General features: G+C 43.0%; 1 protein-coding gene and 1 long non-coding RNA gene across 6 annotated transcripts in view; one reads left to right on the top strand and one right to left on the bottom strand.

Annotated features, from left to right (window-relative positions):
• CLUL1 (clusterin like 1) overlaps positions 1 to 13,769 on the bottom strand; it is a 56,983-nt gene that overhangs the window by 16,004 nt on the left and 27,210 nt on the right. For all 5 annotated transcript variants that reach the window (XM_017873543.1, XM_017873542.1, XM_017873545.1 and 2 more), the window contains 3 exons: positions 9,630 to 9,797; positions 6,890 to 7,322; positions 1,083 to 1,220 (listed from right to left, as the gene is read on the bottom strand). In XM_017873543.1, the coding sequence (XP_017729032.1) occupies positions 1,083 to 1,220; positions 6,890 to 7,322; positions 9,630 to 9,797 (739 nt within the window). The remainder of the gene's footprint in view (positions 1 to 1,082; positions 1,221 to 6,889; positions 7,323 to 9,629; positions 9,798 to 13,769) is intronic.
• LOC108530571 (uncharacterized) lies at positions 1,100 to 10,302 on the top strand. Its single transcript, XR_001885884.1, has 3 exons — positions 1,100 to 1,184; positions 1,810 to 1,863; positions 9,919 to 10,302. It is a non-coding gene; the product is annotated as an uncharacterized LOC108530571 (long non-coding RNA).

Raw genomic sequence — 13,769 nt, 5'->3', positions numbered from 1 at the left:
GTTTATAAACCTACATTGAACGCCCCCACATGGAAAAGTGCTTGGAGGAGGAAAGCAAATGAATCCACCATGCTTGTGAGAATGAGATTTTTGTCCTCTGTCCAGAATACTAAAGAACCCCTAAAAAATTGTTAGATATGAGTTCTAAATTTCTTTTCAAACAATCAATATGTCAGTATGTTCAATTCTTTGCCTTCTACTTTTAAACTTGATTTCCTCCTAAAGCAACCTTTTTAAATTACCTGCTCTGCCCTGACTCATTCCGATTACCTGCCCCGCCCCGACTCATTCCGATTATCTGCTCCACCCGGACTCATTCCGATTACCTGCTCCACCCGGACTCATTCCGAGTACCTGCTCCACCCGGACTCATTCCGTTTACCTGCCCCGCCCCGACTCATTCCGAGTACCTACTCACCCTGACTAATTCCGATTACCTGCTCTGTCGTAACCATTTTTCCTGCCAAACCAGTCCCCCCCCCCCCCATCCCTCTCTTTAAATTAGCCAATCGGAATTAGATTAGCCTGTGCGGTCTAACCCTAGCCAATAGGGGAACGACACAGCAGCAGAGGCCGGAACCCCTTTCCCTCCCTTGTCTAAGTGCGCGCTCACCGTTGTTCCATCTGTAAGGGTGCAAACGTCTATAGAAGTAACTTGCCTTGCTGAGAATTAAAAAGAAAATTTTATATTCGAGTGCTATTTCTTTTGTGGCACCGAAACTTTATAACGAAATGTACCCCAGAACTTAACATATAATTTTTTTTGCGACGGAGTCTCGTTCTGTCGCCCGGGCTGGAGTGCTGTGGCTGGATCTCAGCTCACTGCAAGCTCCGCCTCCCGGGTTCACGCCATTCTCCTGCCTCAGCCTCCCGAGTAGCTGGGACTACAGGCGCCCGCCACCTCGCCCGGGTAGTTTTTTGTATTTTTTAGTAGAGACGGGGTTTCACCGTGTTAGCCAGGATGGTCTCGATCTCCTGACCTCGTGATCCGCCCGTCTCGGCCTCCCAAAGTGCTGGGATTACAAGCTTGAGCCACCGCGCCCGGCCTTAACGTATAATTTTTAAAAATACCAATTATTTACCTTCAGATAGGTGAGCCTGACATTTTTGGCATTTCTCATGAAATTGGAAACATCTCGACAAATTCTGCTCAAGTTCCCCACACAGTCCTCTGTCCTGCCCAGGTAACATCTTTGAAATCAGGCCTCCGTGGTCAGGGGCTACAGGGAACATAACATTTACACGTTAGTGTCTAAGAGTTTGCACTGTAAAGAAGTGAAGACAATGCCACTGCTTTTTCTTACCAGAGCTTTCAAAATCTTTTTCATGTATGTATGTATGTATTTAATTTATTTATTTTTGAGACAGAGTTTTGCTCTGTTGCCTAGGCTAAAGTGTTCAGTGGCGGGATCTTGGCTCACTGCAACCTCTGCCTCCCGGATCCAAGTGATTCTCCTGCCTTAGCCTCCCAAGTAGCTAGGATTACAGGCGACAGCCACTACACCCAGCTAATCTTTGTACTTTTAATAGAGATGGGGTTGCACCGTGTTGTCCAGGCCGGTTTCTGGAACTGCTGACCTCAAATGATCCACCCGCCTCGGCCTCCCAAAGTACTGGGATTACAGACATGAGCCACTGCACCGGGCCCTTTTTCCTGTATTTAGACACAGAAATGCATGTTGTTGCAATAATTTCCTAGGACAACTGAACATCTATTAAATTGCACATACTCTTGAATCCAAGAATCTCATTACTAGACATTATTAGTATATACACACATATATTAATGCATGTAATTATATTTTCTAGGAGGAGTCATGAAGAATTATTAATAACTATCTTTTAGAAGAGGGACTTGATAAGGTAGGAGAGGGCAGCTTTCATTAATTTTGTTCTTTTATATATTTGATTACTTTAAAAATCGTATGTCTTATTTATATCGTTAGTATTTCTGATGTCAATAGGATTAAGTAAATAGGTGACTGTGAGCCACTTTTCTCTTGCATTTTCGGTATTTTAAAAAACGCTTTAATAATTTTTTAAGCTATAATTGGGAAGAAGTTCCAAAGATATTAGAAACGTCTGTTTCTTAAAGTGGGTGATAGGTGGTTATTTTATTACTATTCTATTTTTGCATTTGTCATATGTGTGTGAGTATGTGTGTGTGAAGATGTATATACTGTTATGGACAGTGGGTCAAAGATTTAGGAAAATACCTAAAGCAGATCATGTTTTGAGAAGTTTTTTCCCCTAGGAGAATTAATCCATATAAAATGCGTAAAAGAGAAATCTATTCAACAGAAAATTGGCAGTTCCCGATAGAGTATTTGACATTAGGAAACATGTATTACTAATTGACAACCTGATGATTTTCTGTTAGATTAAATCCTCAGCATTTAAAAATGAAACATTTTATTTGGACATAAATTGCAATGTCCATAGTTTAAAAACAGCGAAGCGTTGTTCGATAGAACGGCATGTAAGTCACGCATCCCCTTTGGTGACTAGAAAGTCAGTTTCTCCCAGCTGCTTTCCTGGACGCTCTTCTTTGCCCTGCATAGCCCGCTGTGAGAATTTCCACTGTAGAATTAATTCCCGCTTTATGCAGTGTTTGCTTTCTTATCTTTTCCGTTAGACTCTAAGCCTCTTGAGGGAAGGGACTTGTTCTTGCCATTTTAATCTTGTCATTCTTCTGTGCCTTCTTCTGCCATTTTACCCACGATATGGTGATGTAATTGTTCACTAATCTGTTTGCCTTTCTCTGGACTGAGCTCCTGGAAGTCAGAGACTGTGTCGTAATCATCATTTTATCTCTAGCATCTAGATTAATACCTGGTACGTACACCAAGGATGACAAATTCTAGGCCCCGTATGACACTAATTCCCCATCCTGCACCCAGAGCAGGATCTATCACCTCACTTAGTCTAGCCTTGACAGAACCTCAGAACCCTTCCAGGGAGCTACTTCCAGTGCAGTTGCTGAGATAAATCATCTACTCTCCCACCTGCCTGTCTGTTTCTCCCATGTGAAAATTAATGTCAACTAATTCTCTCTTAAGGATTAGAAGCAGGTCTGCTGGCCCCCTGCACTGGTCAAGCTACAGTAGAACATGATCTCATCTGTTCTTTCCAGGGATTCATAAGACAAGTGAAGACAATTCCAAGAGCTACTTTCCTGGACCTATTCACTTTCAACAGATTCAGGAACTGAGGTCCAGAAAGACCAAAGTAGGAAAGAAATACGAGACCGAAATGAGCCTATACTCAAAAAAACAAAAATAACATTAATTATCAAGATATTTCTGATTCTTTTTATTTTCGCTCTCCTTTTCCTGGTGTTCATAATTCAATTTTGGCTGTTTTTCTGACTTTGGCCCTTTAAACAATCATGACCAATAAGGCCCATCCATGAAGGTTGCCACACAGAACTTGCTCAGTAAATGTTGGTCAGTTACTATTATTATTAGCTCTGTTACAGCTACCACAGATTCAGTGGCTTGAAACAGCACAAATTCATTATTGTTTCGTCTTTTAGGTCAGAAGTCTGAAGTGGGTCTCACTGGGCTAAAATCAAGATGTCATCCATTTCAAAAAAAAAAAAAGGCAAAAATTAGCTGGGTGTGGTGCCACGCACCTGTAGTCCCAGCTATTCAGGTGACTGAGGCAGGAGAATCGCTTGAACCCAGGAAGCGGAGGTTGCAGTGAGCCAAGATCACGCCACTGCACTCCAGCCTGAAGACAAAGTGAGACTCTGTCTCAAAAAAATAAAAAAAATAAAAAGTAAGATGTCAGTAGGGCTAGTTTTTTGGGAGGCTCTAGAGGAGAATTCATTTCTATACCATTTCCAGTTCCTCAACGCCACCTACATTCCTCAGCTCATGGCCCCTGTCCTCTGTCTTCAAGGCCATCAAAGTAGAGCCAAGTCCTTCTCTTGCAGCCACTGCAATTAATTCTTTTCTGCCTCCTTCTTCCACTTTTAAGGACCCTGTGATTACATTGAATCCATCAGTTGAGGCCGGGTACGATGGCTCATGCCTGTAATCCCAACACTTTGGGAGGCTGAGGTGGGCAGATCATTTGAGGTCAGAAGTTCAAGACCAGCCTGGACAACATGGTGAAACCCTGCCTCTAGTCAAAATACAAAAATTAGTCAGGCATGGTGGTGAGCACCTGTAATCCCAGCTACTCAGGAGGCTGAGTCAGGAGGATGGCGTGAACCTGGGAGGTGGAGCTTGCAGTGAGCCAAGATCACGCCACTGCACTTCAGCCTGGGCAACAGAGCAAGACTCTGTCTCAAAAAATAAATAAATAAAAATAAAGTCAGTTGATTAACAAATTTATTTATTTCCATCTGCAACCTTACTTTGCCTTTGCCACCTAACATAAATTCACAGGTTCTGGGGATTAGGGTGGGGATATTTTGGGCAGTCATTATTTTGCCTACCACAAGGGGCAAAACTCAAAGTGTCAAGTCATTAGGCAGATTTTCTAGGGGCAGTAAGCTTACTCCTCACCGACTACCTGTCCAGAAAAGTGATGGAAACCACATTCAAGTGCCGTAGAGCCCCTGCCTGACTATTCTTGATAAACAGTCCACATTTGCTCATCTGGGAAGACAATGTCTCCTCTGCGGTAAGCTTCTGTGTACTGTCTGGCTAGGGGAGGGATACTGGAGAAAGAAAGTACGATAGAGTAAATAGACTCTTTTGTTTGCTATTTTGTTTTTGTCTTTAATATTTGCATTCACAGGGGACCTTGGCTTTTCAGGTCCTCACTGAGATGGAAGTGGCACGGAGGGGCTGGGGAGGGTGTGTGTGAGGCAGCTGAGAGTAGGGCTGGCCCCCAGCTGTGTGAATGAGAAGGCAATGGTGGCAGACAGTGGAAACCCATGTTCGTAGCTGGTGTATGGAAGAGGGTTACAGTGGTTGGCACATTATCTAGGCTCTGGCATGTCTGAATCACTACTGACAGTCCTGTGCACATGGAAATATAAGCAATGCTTGTGTAAGGCTGCTACACAACATGGAGGGGAGGAACCCTTTTGTTCTAATGAACACATTCTCAATGTTATTCCAAGAAAGTTGATACCCATTTAAACAGTCAGGCTAAAATCACTTGATACCACCCAGCCTGGATAGATTTAGTCTACTCGCCTGGTGTTTATCCTGAATATTTGATGAATTTGGAACCTCAGAACGGAATACCAGACGAAATACTTGACTTATAAAAAAAGTCCACTGGACTCTGAAATAGAACCCAACAATTCCAGTAATGATGCCTGTTCTCTGTTCATGGAACGATGGGACCTGAAGGATGTAACGCATTGTTTCCTAGCTTCAGTTTCTGAAAAGTAAACCTCTCCTATGCAGAGGCCAGTTATGTAATGTCATGGCGATTTTGAGAATCTGATTCAGTTGTTGCCAGCTACAGCTAATATAATTGAAAAATAGTCAGATAGGGTCAGGCGTGGTGGCTGGCTGGGTGTGGTAGCTGGCTGGCTGTGGTGGCTCACGCTTGTAATTCCAGCACTTTGGGAGGCCAAGGTGGGCAGATCACCTGAGGTCAGGAGTTCGAGACCAGCCTGGCCAACATGGTGAAACCCTGTCTCTACTAAAATACAAAATTAGTCAGGCGTGGTGGCGGGCACCTGTAATCCCAGCTACATGGGAGGCTGAGGCAGGAGAATGGCTTGAACCCAGGAGGCAGAGGTTGCAGTGAGCTGAGATCGCACCAGTACACTCCAGCCTGGACAACAGAGCAGCACTCCATCTCAAAAAAAAGAAAAAGAAAGAGAAAAATAGATAGAAAGAGCCCATTTTATTTTTCATCTCAAAGGAGAGCAGCCTTCAACCTGGCTTAGCAGTAACAAAGCAATAACAAAGGAAATGCAGATCCTACACTTGACCCTCGTGGCAACTCTCATTTCTCGAATGCCATATCTAATTTACTCCATAGAGGCACAGAGAAGATATCTCCTGCCTTGAAACATGAAGCAGCATTGTGTCTCCAGCATGGAGTGCCATGACGCATGATTAGTATTGGTAGAAGGCAATTCTTGTCTAGTATTTCTGTAGTTTGGGGTTTGTGAGCATTTTCTGTGGTTTTATGCATACGCTTTATGATTTAAGGAATGATTGCAGTGATTCAGAGGAGGGCACTAAATTGCCCTGGTTATATGTAAGAGTGGGCTTCTTACACTGGGAGTTGAGGATTTCAGATCAATTTTAAAGAAACTCTCTGATGCTTTAGCAGAATAGAGCTGAGCATCTACATGAGCTTTAATAAATGAGGGAAATGGCCAGGCATGGTGGCTCACATCTGCAATCCCAGCACTTTGGGAGGCCAATGTGGGTAGATCACCTGAGGTCAGGAGTTTGAGACCAGCCTGGCCAAGATAGTGAAACCCCTGTCTCTATTAAAAATACAAAAATATTAGCCGGGCGTGGTTGTGCACACCTGCAGCTACTCGGGAGGCTGAGGCAGGAGAATTGCTTGAACCTGGGATCAGAGGTTGCAGTGAGCCAAGATCGCACCACTGTACTCCAGGCTGGGAGGCAGAGCAAGATTCTGTCACAAAATGAAATAAATAAACAAATAATAAATGAGGGAACTGTTTTTTTTTTTTTTTAAGTTCTCAACCTATTAGCATTTTTTCTTTCTGCTTTGAAAATTTGCTCTAGAAAGAGTTCAGTTCTCAACAGTGATGGAAGAGGAATGGTGTTTAGCAGACTTCAAAGCTTCTTTTAAGAGGCTCTGAAAACATTTTCCATAAATTGTCTCTTCAAGAAACGCCATACAATGTGACTCAGAAATGTCTACCATTTCTGAAGCTAAACAAAACTTGACTTTAGTATAGACCTCTAAGTAAAAGTTATCTTTTAATACTTGCCTTTGTCTTGTTTTGGTAAATCTTCTATTGCCTTCAGTGTCTTAGTAATTGTTTCACTGACACTTTCATAAATAGAGACACTGAAATTACAAAACAGCTGGAAGAAGTTGGGAATGTCCCAACGTTGCTCAAGATCTGCTTTGGTCATTGGCTCTTTAGAGAAAGCTGGAAAAAAGTAACGCTCGGTTAGGTCTGTATCTGATATGAAATGTGATTGAAAAGTTTGGTCAAATTCTTGCTGCATCTGTCTGAAGACGTTAAAACTCCTATCGAAGAGAGAATTCACATCCACAGTCAACTGGCTGAACACATCTTCCATTTGGGTCAATTGTGCATCTTCCTCAATGAGCTTTTCACTGATGGGGAGATCTTTTTCATTATCTTCGTGGAAAGGAAATAGAAATTGATATATCTTCTGGAAAAACCGTTCAATCTGTGGAGTAGAGTAGGGGACAGAAATGGAATAAAAAATTACTTTCTTTCTGGACCCTTCCTTCCTTCCTTCCTTCCTTCCTTCCTTCCTTCCTTCCTTCCTCTCTCTCTCTTTCTTTCTCTCTCTCTTTCTCTTTCTTTCTTTCTTCCTTTCTCTCTCTCTTCTTTCTTTTTTATTTGAGATGGAGTCTTGCTCTGTCGTTCAGGCTGGAGTGCAATGGCACCATCCCAGCTCACTGCAACCTCCACCTCCTTGGTTCAAGTGATTCTTCTGTCTCAGCCTCCCGAGTAGCTAGGATTACAGTCACACGCCACCATGCATGGCTAATTTTTTTTTTTTGTATTTTAGTAGAGGCAGGGTTTTACCACGTTGCCCAGGTTGGTCTCAAACTCCTGAGCTCAGATGATCCACATGCCTCGGCCTCCCAAAGTGCTAGAAGAACAGGGGTGAACCACTGCACCAGGCCCTGGACCATTTCTTATTGCAAATTTTAAAGTCAACTTACAGTAGTCGTTTCAAATCAAGAATAATTCTGGGCAAGCTAGGATGAGGCAATGAACTTTAAGATAATTTCTTAACCCTCTCATACTTGACTTTGCCTTTGCCTATGGAAACAGGATCTGAAATTTCTCCTGGTTTACATTTGCCCACCAATAGCCTAAAAAGGTCAAGTTTTCACTTTGGGAGGCCAAGGTGTATGGATCACCTGAGGTCACCAGCCTGGCCAACATGGTAAAACCCTGTCTCTACTAAAAATACAAAAATTGGCTGGGCATGGTGGCAGGTGCCTGTAATCCCAGTTACTCAGGAGGCTGAGGCAGGAGAATCACTTGAACCCAGGAGGTGGAGGCTGCTGTGAGCCAAGATGGCACCACTGCCCTCTAGCCAGGGCAAAAGAGCCACACCCCGTCTCACGAAAAAAATAAAAGAATTTGGGTGGGTTGTCTGCCTCTCTCTCTACCAGCTTCTGTTTACTTGACTCTTCATCCACAAAAACAAACCTTTAAAGCCCCAGGAAATTTTCATAAGATCACACAACTGACCCATATGGGAATGGTCCCCAAATCTCCTGACTTCCTGCTGCTGCTCATTACGCCATATTCTGGTGTATTAGCAGGTGACAGTGGCTCTAAAAATAGAGCAGATGCAATTAATAGTGGAGGCAAATTAACTTGGCGCATTCATTATCTTACTAGTTGCTCCCTTTGTAATTGAGTATGGCATTGCCAAGCCAGGAACATATTCTAATTAGTATGTGCTCTAATATGGAGCGTGAAATTCCACTCAATTTTGTATTCAGCTCACTTCTTGAAGCGGGAGGAAAATCTAGCCTAATTGGAGCCGTTAGTGGGGCAGAGCTCATCCTATTCAGGTCACCACCCTCTGTGATCCCTCTGCTCAGAAGATAACCAAAGGGAACAAAAAAGAAAACATGCCAGTCCTACAGGACATACATGGGTTGGGCGAAAGGGGACATGAAAGGGTGTGTGTGTGTGTGTGTGTGTGTGTGTGTGTGTGTTATGCATAAGGAGGCAAGCATGTTGAAGGTGAGATTTGGGAGGCAGAGAATATCTTTAAATATTTGGCCTCCAGAAGGAAAAATTAATGTGGATTGAAATCAGAGACTGCAATGCTATGATTCCAAATGCGATTTGGTAAACATTTACTGGATGCCACTAATAAGCAAATGAAGACAAATAAGATATGATCCCTGCCCTCAAAGAGCTTACTATTTAGTGGGAACATGTTCACAAATAACAAATACAAGGCAGAAAGCAAGGATATTTTAAGAGATGCATTCAGTGTCCACTGAATGGATGCTCTACCTTATAAATCACTTATACACAGGTGATGGGACCTAAGCATTAGTATTAGATTCTAGAAAGCAAAAGGCCTCTATCAGATCAGGCATCTCCATTCTAAACATTAACATAAAGTAATAAAGTAAGCTGAAATAGGTGCCTTAAGAACTGTGAAATCAGGCCGGGCGCGGTGGCTCAAGCCTGTAATCCCAGCACTTTGGGAGGCTGAGACGGGCGGATCGCGAGGTCAGGAGATCGAGACCATCCTGGCTAACATGGTGAAACCCCGTCTCTACTCAAAATACAAAAAACTAGCTGGGCGAGGTGGCGGGCACCTGTAGTCCCAGCTACTCGGGAGGCTGAGGCAGGCGAATGGCGTAAACCCGGGAGGCAGACCTTGCAGTGAGCTGAGATCCAGCCACTGCACTCCAGCCTGGGCGACAGAGCGAGACTCCGTCTCAAAAAAAAAACAACTGTGAAATCTTGAGCTCTCTTTTTCTTTTACCTTATTTTTCACAGAGGACCAACTAGGTTGGCAGGTTGTATAAATTCTCATGCAGTTATTTTCCAGGCAAGACCTGCATTCATCCCAGGAATCTGCCAAAGACACCTGGCATAGCCTTTCTTCTTCCTCCAGATGTTCTTGAACTTCATTCAGAAGTTTCAGGGCCTCCTAATTAAACAAAGTAGAAACAAAAGTCCAGTTTCCATTTCATGATCTATGTGCACCTTAATTGATTTCACCCTTTGAAATGTGCACATTCTAAACTGCTTTTTCATTCTTTCTCCTTCAGGTGCCTCGCAGCTGTCAGATCTCTCCCAAAGCTTTCTGTTTAGTTTAAGAAAAGAGTGCTGATTGATCTCTACTGAAGATTGTAAATCTTATTCATCTGTTCACTCATTTGTTCATTAAGTATTTACTGAGTGTTCGCTATGTGACAAACATTACTCTAGGTGTGGGTGACCTGACAATGAAGATACCATCCCGATCTGGGAACAACTGTGATTTACCTATTTACTGGGAAGTCTGTCTTCAACTCTCGTCCACTGGGGCATGGGGAAAGTGGGCTTTACACTTTATAAAGCTGGCACATTTTATTTCTTTCATTTATGCTGTCTTTAATTGTTGTATATCCTTAAACATTGCAAGAAAGTGCAATTCTTGTATGTCAAATTAAATGTTCCCGTTGAGTTATATTCTCATTGCAGAGATGCCATCCTGCATCTATGCAATTAGAATGTAATATAATAAATATATTTATATATAATGTAATATTAAATAAATATAAATGGGAATATAAACAAGCCTTTGTTCTTCTTGTTTATATTCCCAGCGCTCCCCCTTGTGGTGCTTGCTGTACTTGGCCAAGTCCTGCTCTGGGTGGTGAGAAGCCCAGCAGCAGTGGCACCTATCCCTGCCAGCCTCAGCCCTGCCCCTGGAGTGCCTCATGGGTCAGCACTATGGTGCAACAGACCTTTCTTCCTGTGCCCCTGCCTAAACCTCTGGCTTCCCTGCAAGTTTGGACTTGTGAACCCCAGCCCCCTACATGCCGAGATATTGTGCAGGGGAATTAAGTGAGCATAGTGGATCTGGCCATAAGAAGACAGCCTCAGAGCTAATGGAAATGACCCTTTCCTGGAGTATTAAGCCCAAAGAATCACCTGGGCACTGACAATCTTCCACATCTTCTCTGCCTGGCTAGGATTTGTCAGTTGCTCTCATTGTAAAGTTCAGCTGCTAAGCCAGGTAGCGTTTGCTATGATCCACATAAGAAAACTACCAGGGCCCCAACTTGCCAAATACACATTTTGACCCAGACAGGAGTGTGTGTGTGTGTCTCCTTGGACTTTGCAGAACAATTTTGGAATATTATATCTTTTTTTTTTTTTGAGACAGAGTCTGGCTGTGTCACCCAGGCTGGAGTGCAGTGGTGCAATCTCAGCTCACTGCAACCTCCATCTCCCAGATTCAAGTGATTTTCCTGCCTCAGCCTCCCGAGTAGCTGGGACTACAGGTGTGTGCCACCATGCCTGGCTAATTTTGGTATTTTTAGTAGAGATGGGGTTTCACCATGTTGCCCAGGCTGATCTCGAACTCCTGGCCTCAGGTGATCTGCCCACCTTGGCCTTCCAAAGTGCTGGGATTACAGGCATGAGCCACTGCACCCGGCTGAATCTTACATCTTAAAGTGGTTGTTTTTCGGCAGGGTACGGTGGCTCACGCCTGTAATTCCAGCACTTTGGGAGGCCGAGGTGGGTGGATCACCTGATGTCAGGAGTTTGAGACCAGCCTGACCAACATGGTGAAACCCTGTCTCTACTACAAATACAAAGATTAGCTGGTCGTGATGGTGGGTGCCTGTAATCCCAGCTACTTGGGAGGCTGAAACAGGAGAATTGTTTGAACCCAGGAGGCGGAATTTGCAGTGAGCCAAGATCACACCATTGCACTTCAGCCTGGGCAACAAGAGTAAGACTCTGTCTCAAAAAAAAAAAAAAGTTGTTTCTCCAAGGCAGGTAACAATACCTCCAGGATTTTCTCAATCAGTCCCAATTTTACATATTCTACTCATTGTCCTCTTAAGCCAAAATCCTAATATTCCCAATTCCAAACTACAGTGACTATGTACCCTTGGGCAAATTACTTAATATGTATAAGCCTTAGTCTCCTCATTTGCAAATAAGAATAATAGTATCTACTTCTCAAGGTCTTTGAACTGAATGAGCTAAACAAGCAAGGCATTTATTATTATAACTAGTATCCATTATCATAGGCAAGGCATCTATTATTATAACTAGTCCAGTATAGTAACTAGTATCTCTCAGGCTTCCTTCCATTCACTGCTCAGAAGCAGAACAAAAAAACAGTTACCAAATCACAGGTCCCAAGTTTTGGAAGTGAAGTATTGCCATGGAAGAAGTAGACCTCTGTCTGGTAAACATTCCTAAAGGAAATATCCTATCGATGCCCTCCGTTTCCTGCTAGACGTTGTACCAACTGGCAGATTCATGCTTGTAACTCTATTCCTATAGTTGACAGTTTATCAAAAGTACTATATAAACCTGGTGTTGAGCCAGGTGTGGTGGCCTGTGCCTGTGATCCCAGCTACTTGGGAGTGAGGCAGGAGGATCTCTTGACCCCAGGAGTTCAAGACCAGCCTAAGCAACATAGCAAGACCCCATTTCATTAAAAGTAAAAACAAATAAAACCTGGTTTGGGGGTCAAATCACTCTAACCTTCTCTAGGGTTTCCTACTTAAGAAGTTTCAGATAGTCTCACTAAATATTAATAAGGAGGGGTGGCGGAAGGGGGCAGAGATGATGTGGGTCGCCACTGAACAGTACCCTTGAGAATGGGTGGGGCTCAATACTGAGAGATGAGGGCTGCTAACACCATATTTGCCAATTCATAATTTGTCTAAACTGACCTTTATTCTAGGCTTTAAGTAATTTTAGGGAGGGATATTCAGGGTTAAACAGATTTTTTTTTTCCCAATTAACTTTCTAATTGAGTGCCTCAAACTCAAGAGTATAATTCAATGAATTTTGTACAATAAGGTTTTAAGAATAAATAAAATTCTGCTAGTTGCTTGGATTCTTCAGGGCCAGAAGTGAAATCCACATTTGCTTACTTGACCCACCCAAAGTGGAATATTCTTGTTATAGCTGTATACCCTATCCTCCTTGCCAGAGGGTTCAGGGAAGTGAGAAAAGCAGAAAGTCACTGGGTCCCCCATGCACACATCTGCTGACTTTATCTCAGTTCATTCATTACAGTGTTGGAGTAACATGTTAATTAACAAACATCTCAAACCCCAGTTTTCTTAGCTATAAAATGAAAGTAGTGGTTTACCCAGATGTTTAAAGCATTCCATGTGATAATGTGTTTGGTGAAGAGTGTATTACTGCTATCTAGTGTCTCTATTCCCAGATGGCCAGGCTCACAAGCCCACCAGGGAAGATCCCAGCTGGAGGGGCTTCCACATTTTCCTGATGAGGAGTTATTTTAGATTTCCTCAAAATCTTTTGATTGCTGCCAAAAGGGAGAAGTGTTTGCAGCTGCTGGTCCCGCATTCTCCTTTCCTTGCCAGAACCCTGACTGACTCAGGGCAGTAGGAGGGGCTGCAACATCAACCAGTCCGGTGACAGGCTGACACACCGCTTTGGGGTCAGCCTGTCACACTACCTGGCTCCAGTTGCTTAATGGACTCCCAGAGGCCATGATGCTCAGAAGTAAAAAGATGCAAGCAGCAATCTGAAAATCAGTGGCCCCCAACTTTATAGACAGAGGGATAGTTAGAAAATATTAGAACTTCCACTTATATTTTAAATTAAAATCTGACTGGGGTGGGGAAATGGGGCATTGTTTAATATGTATAGACTTTCAGTTTTTACAAGATGAAAAGATTTCTGGAGATTGGTTGCATGACAGTGTGAATGTATTTAACACTACTGAATGGTACACTTCAAAATGGTGATGATGGTAAATTGTGTTACACGTATTTTACAACTTAACATTTTCAAAAAATAAAAAATAAATTTAAAAAGTGAGCATTTTCATTCATTATTGATGTTCTATTATTCTTTTCATCTCCTTTTTTCTGAGCTCCACTTTTCTATTTCAATCATAATCCCAGTTTGTACT

The sequence above is a fragment of the Rhinopithecus bieti genome, unplaced genomic scaffold (assembly GCF_001698545.2).
Source record: "Rhinopithecus bieti isolate Rb0 unplaced genomic scaffold, ASM169854v2 scaffold_6946, whole genome shotgun sequence".
Taxonomy (NCBI): domain Eukaryota; kingdom Metazoa; phylum Chordata; class Mammalia; order Primates; family Cercopithecidae; genus Rhinopithecus; species Rhinopithecus bieti.
Note: the sequence above shows the minus strand (reverse complement) of the source record. Positions and strands in the feature narration are given on the sequence as shown.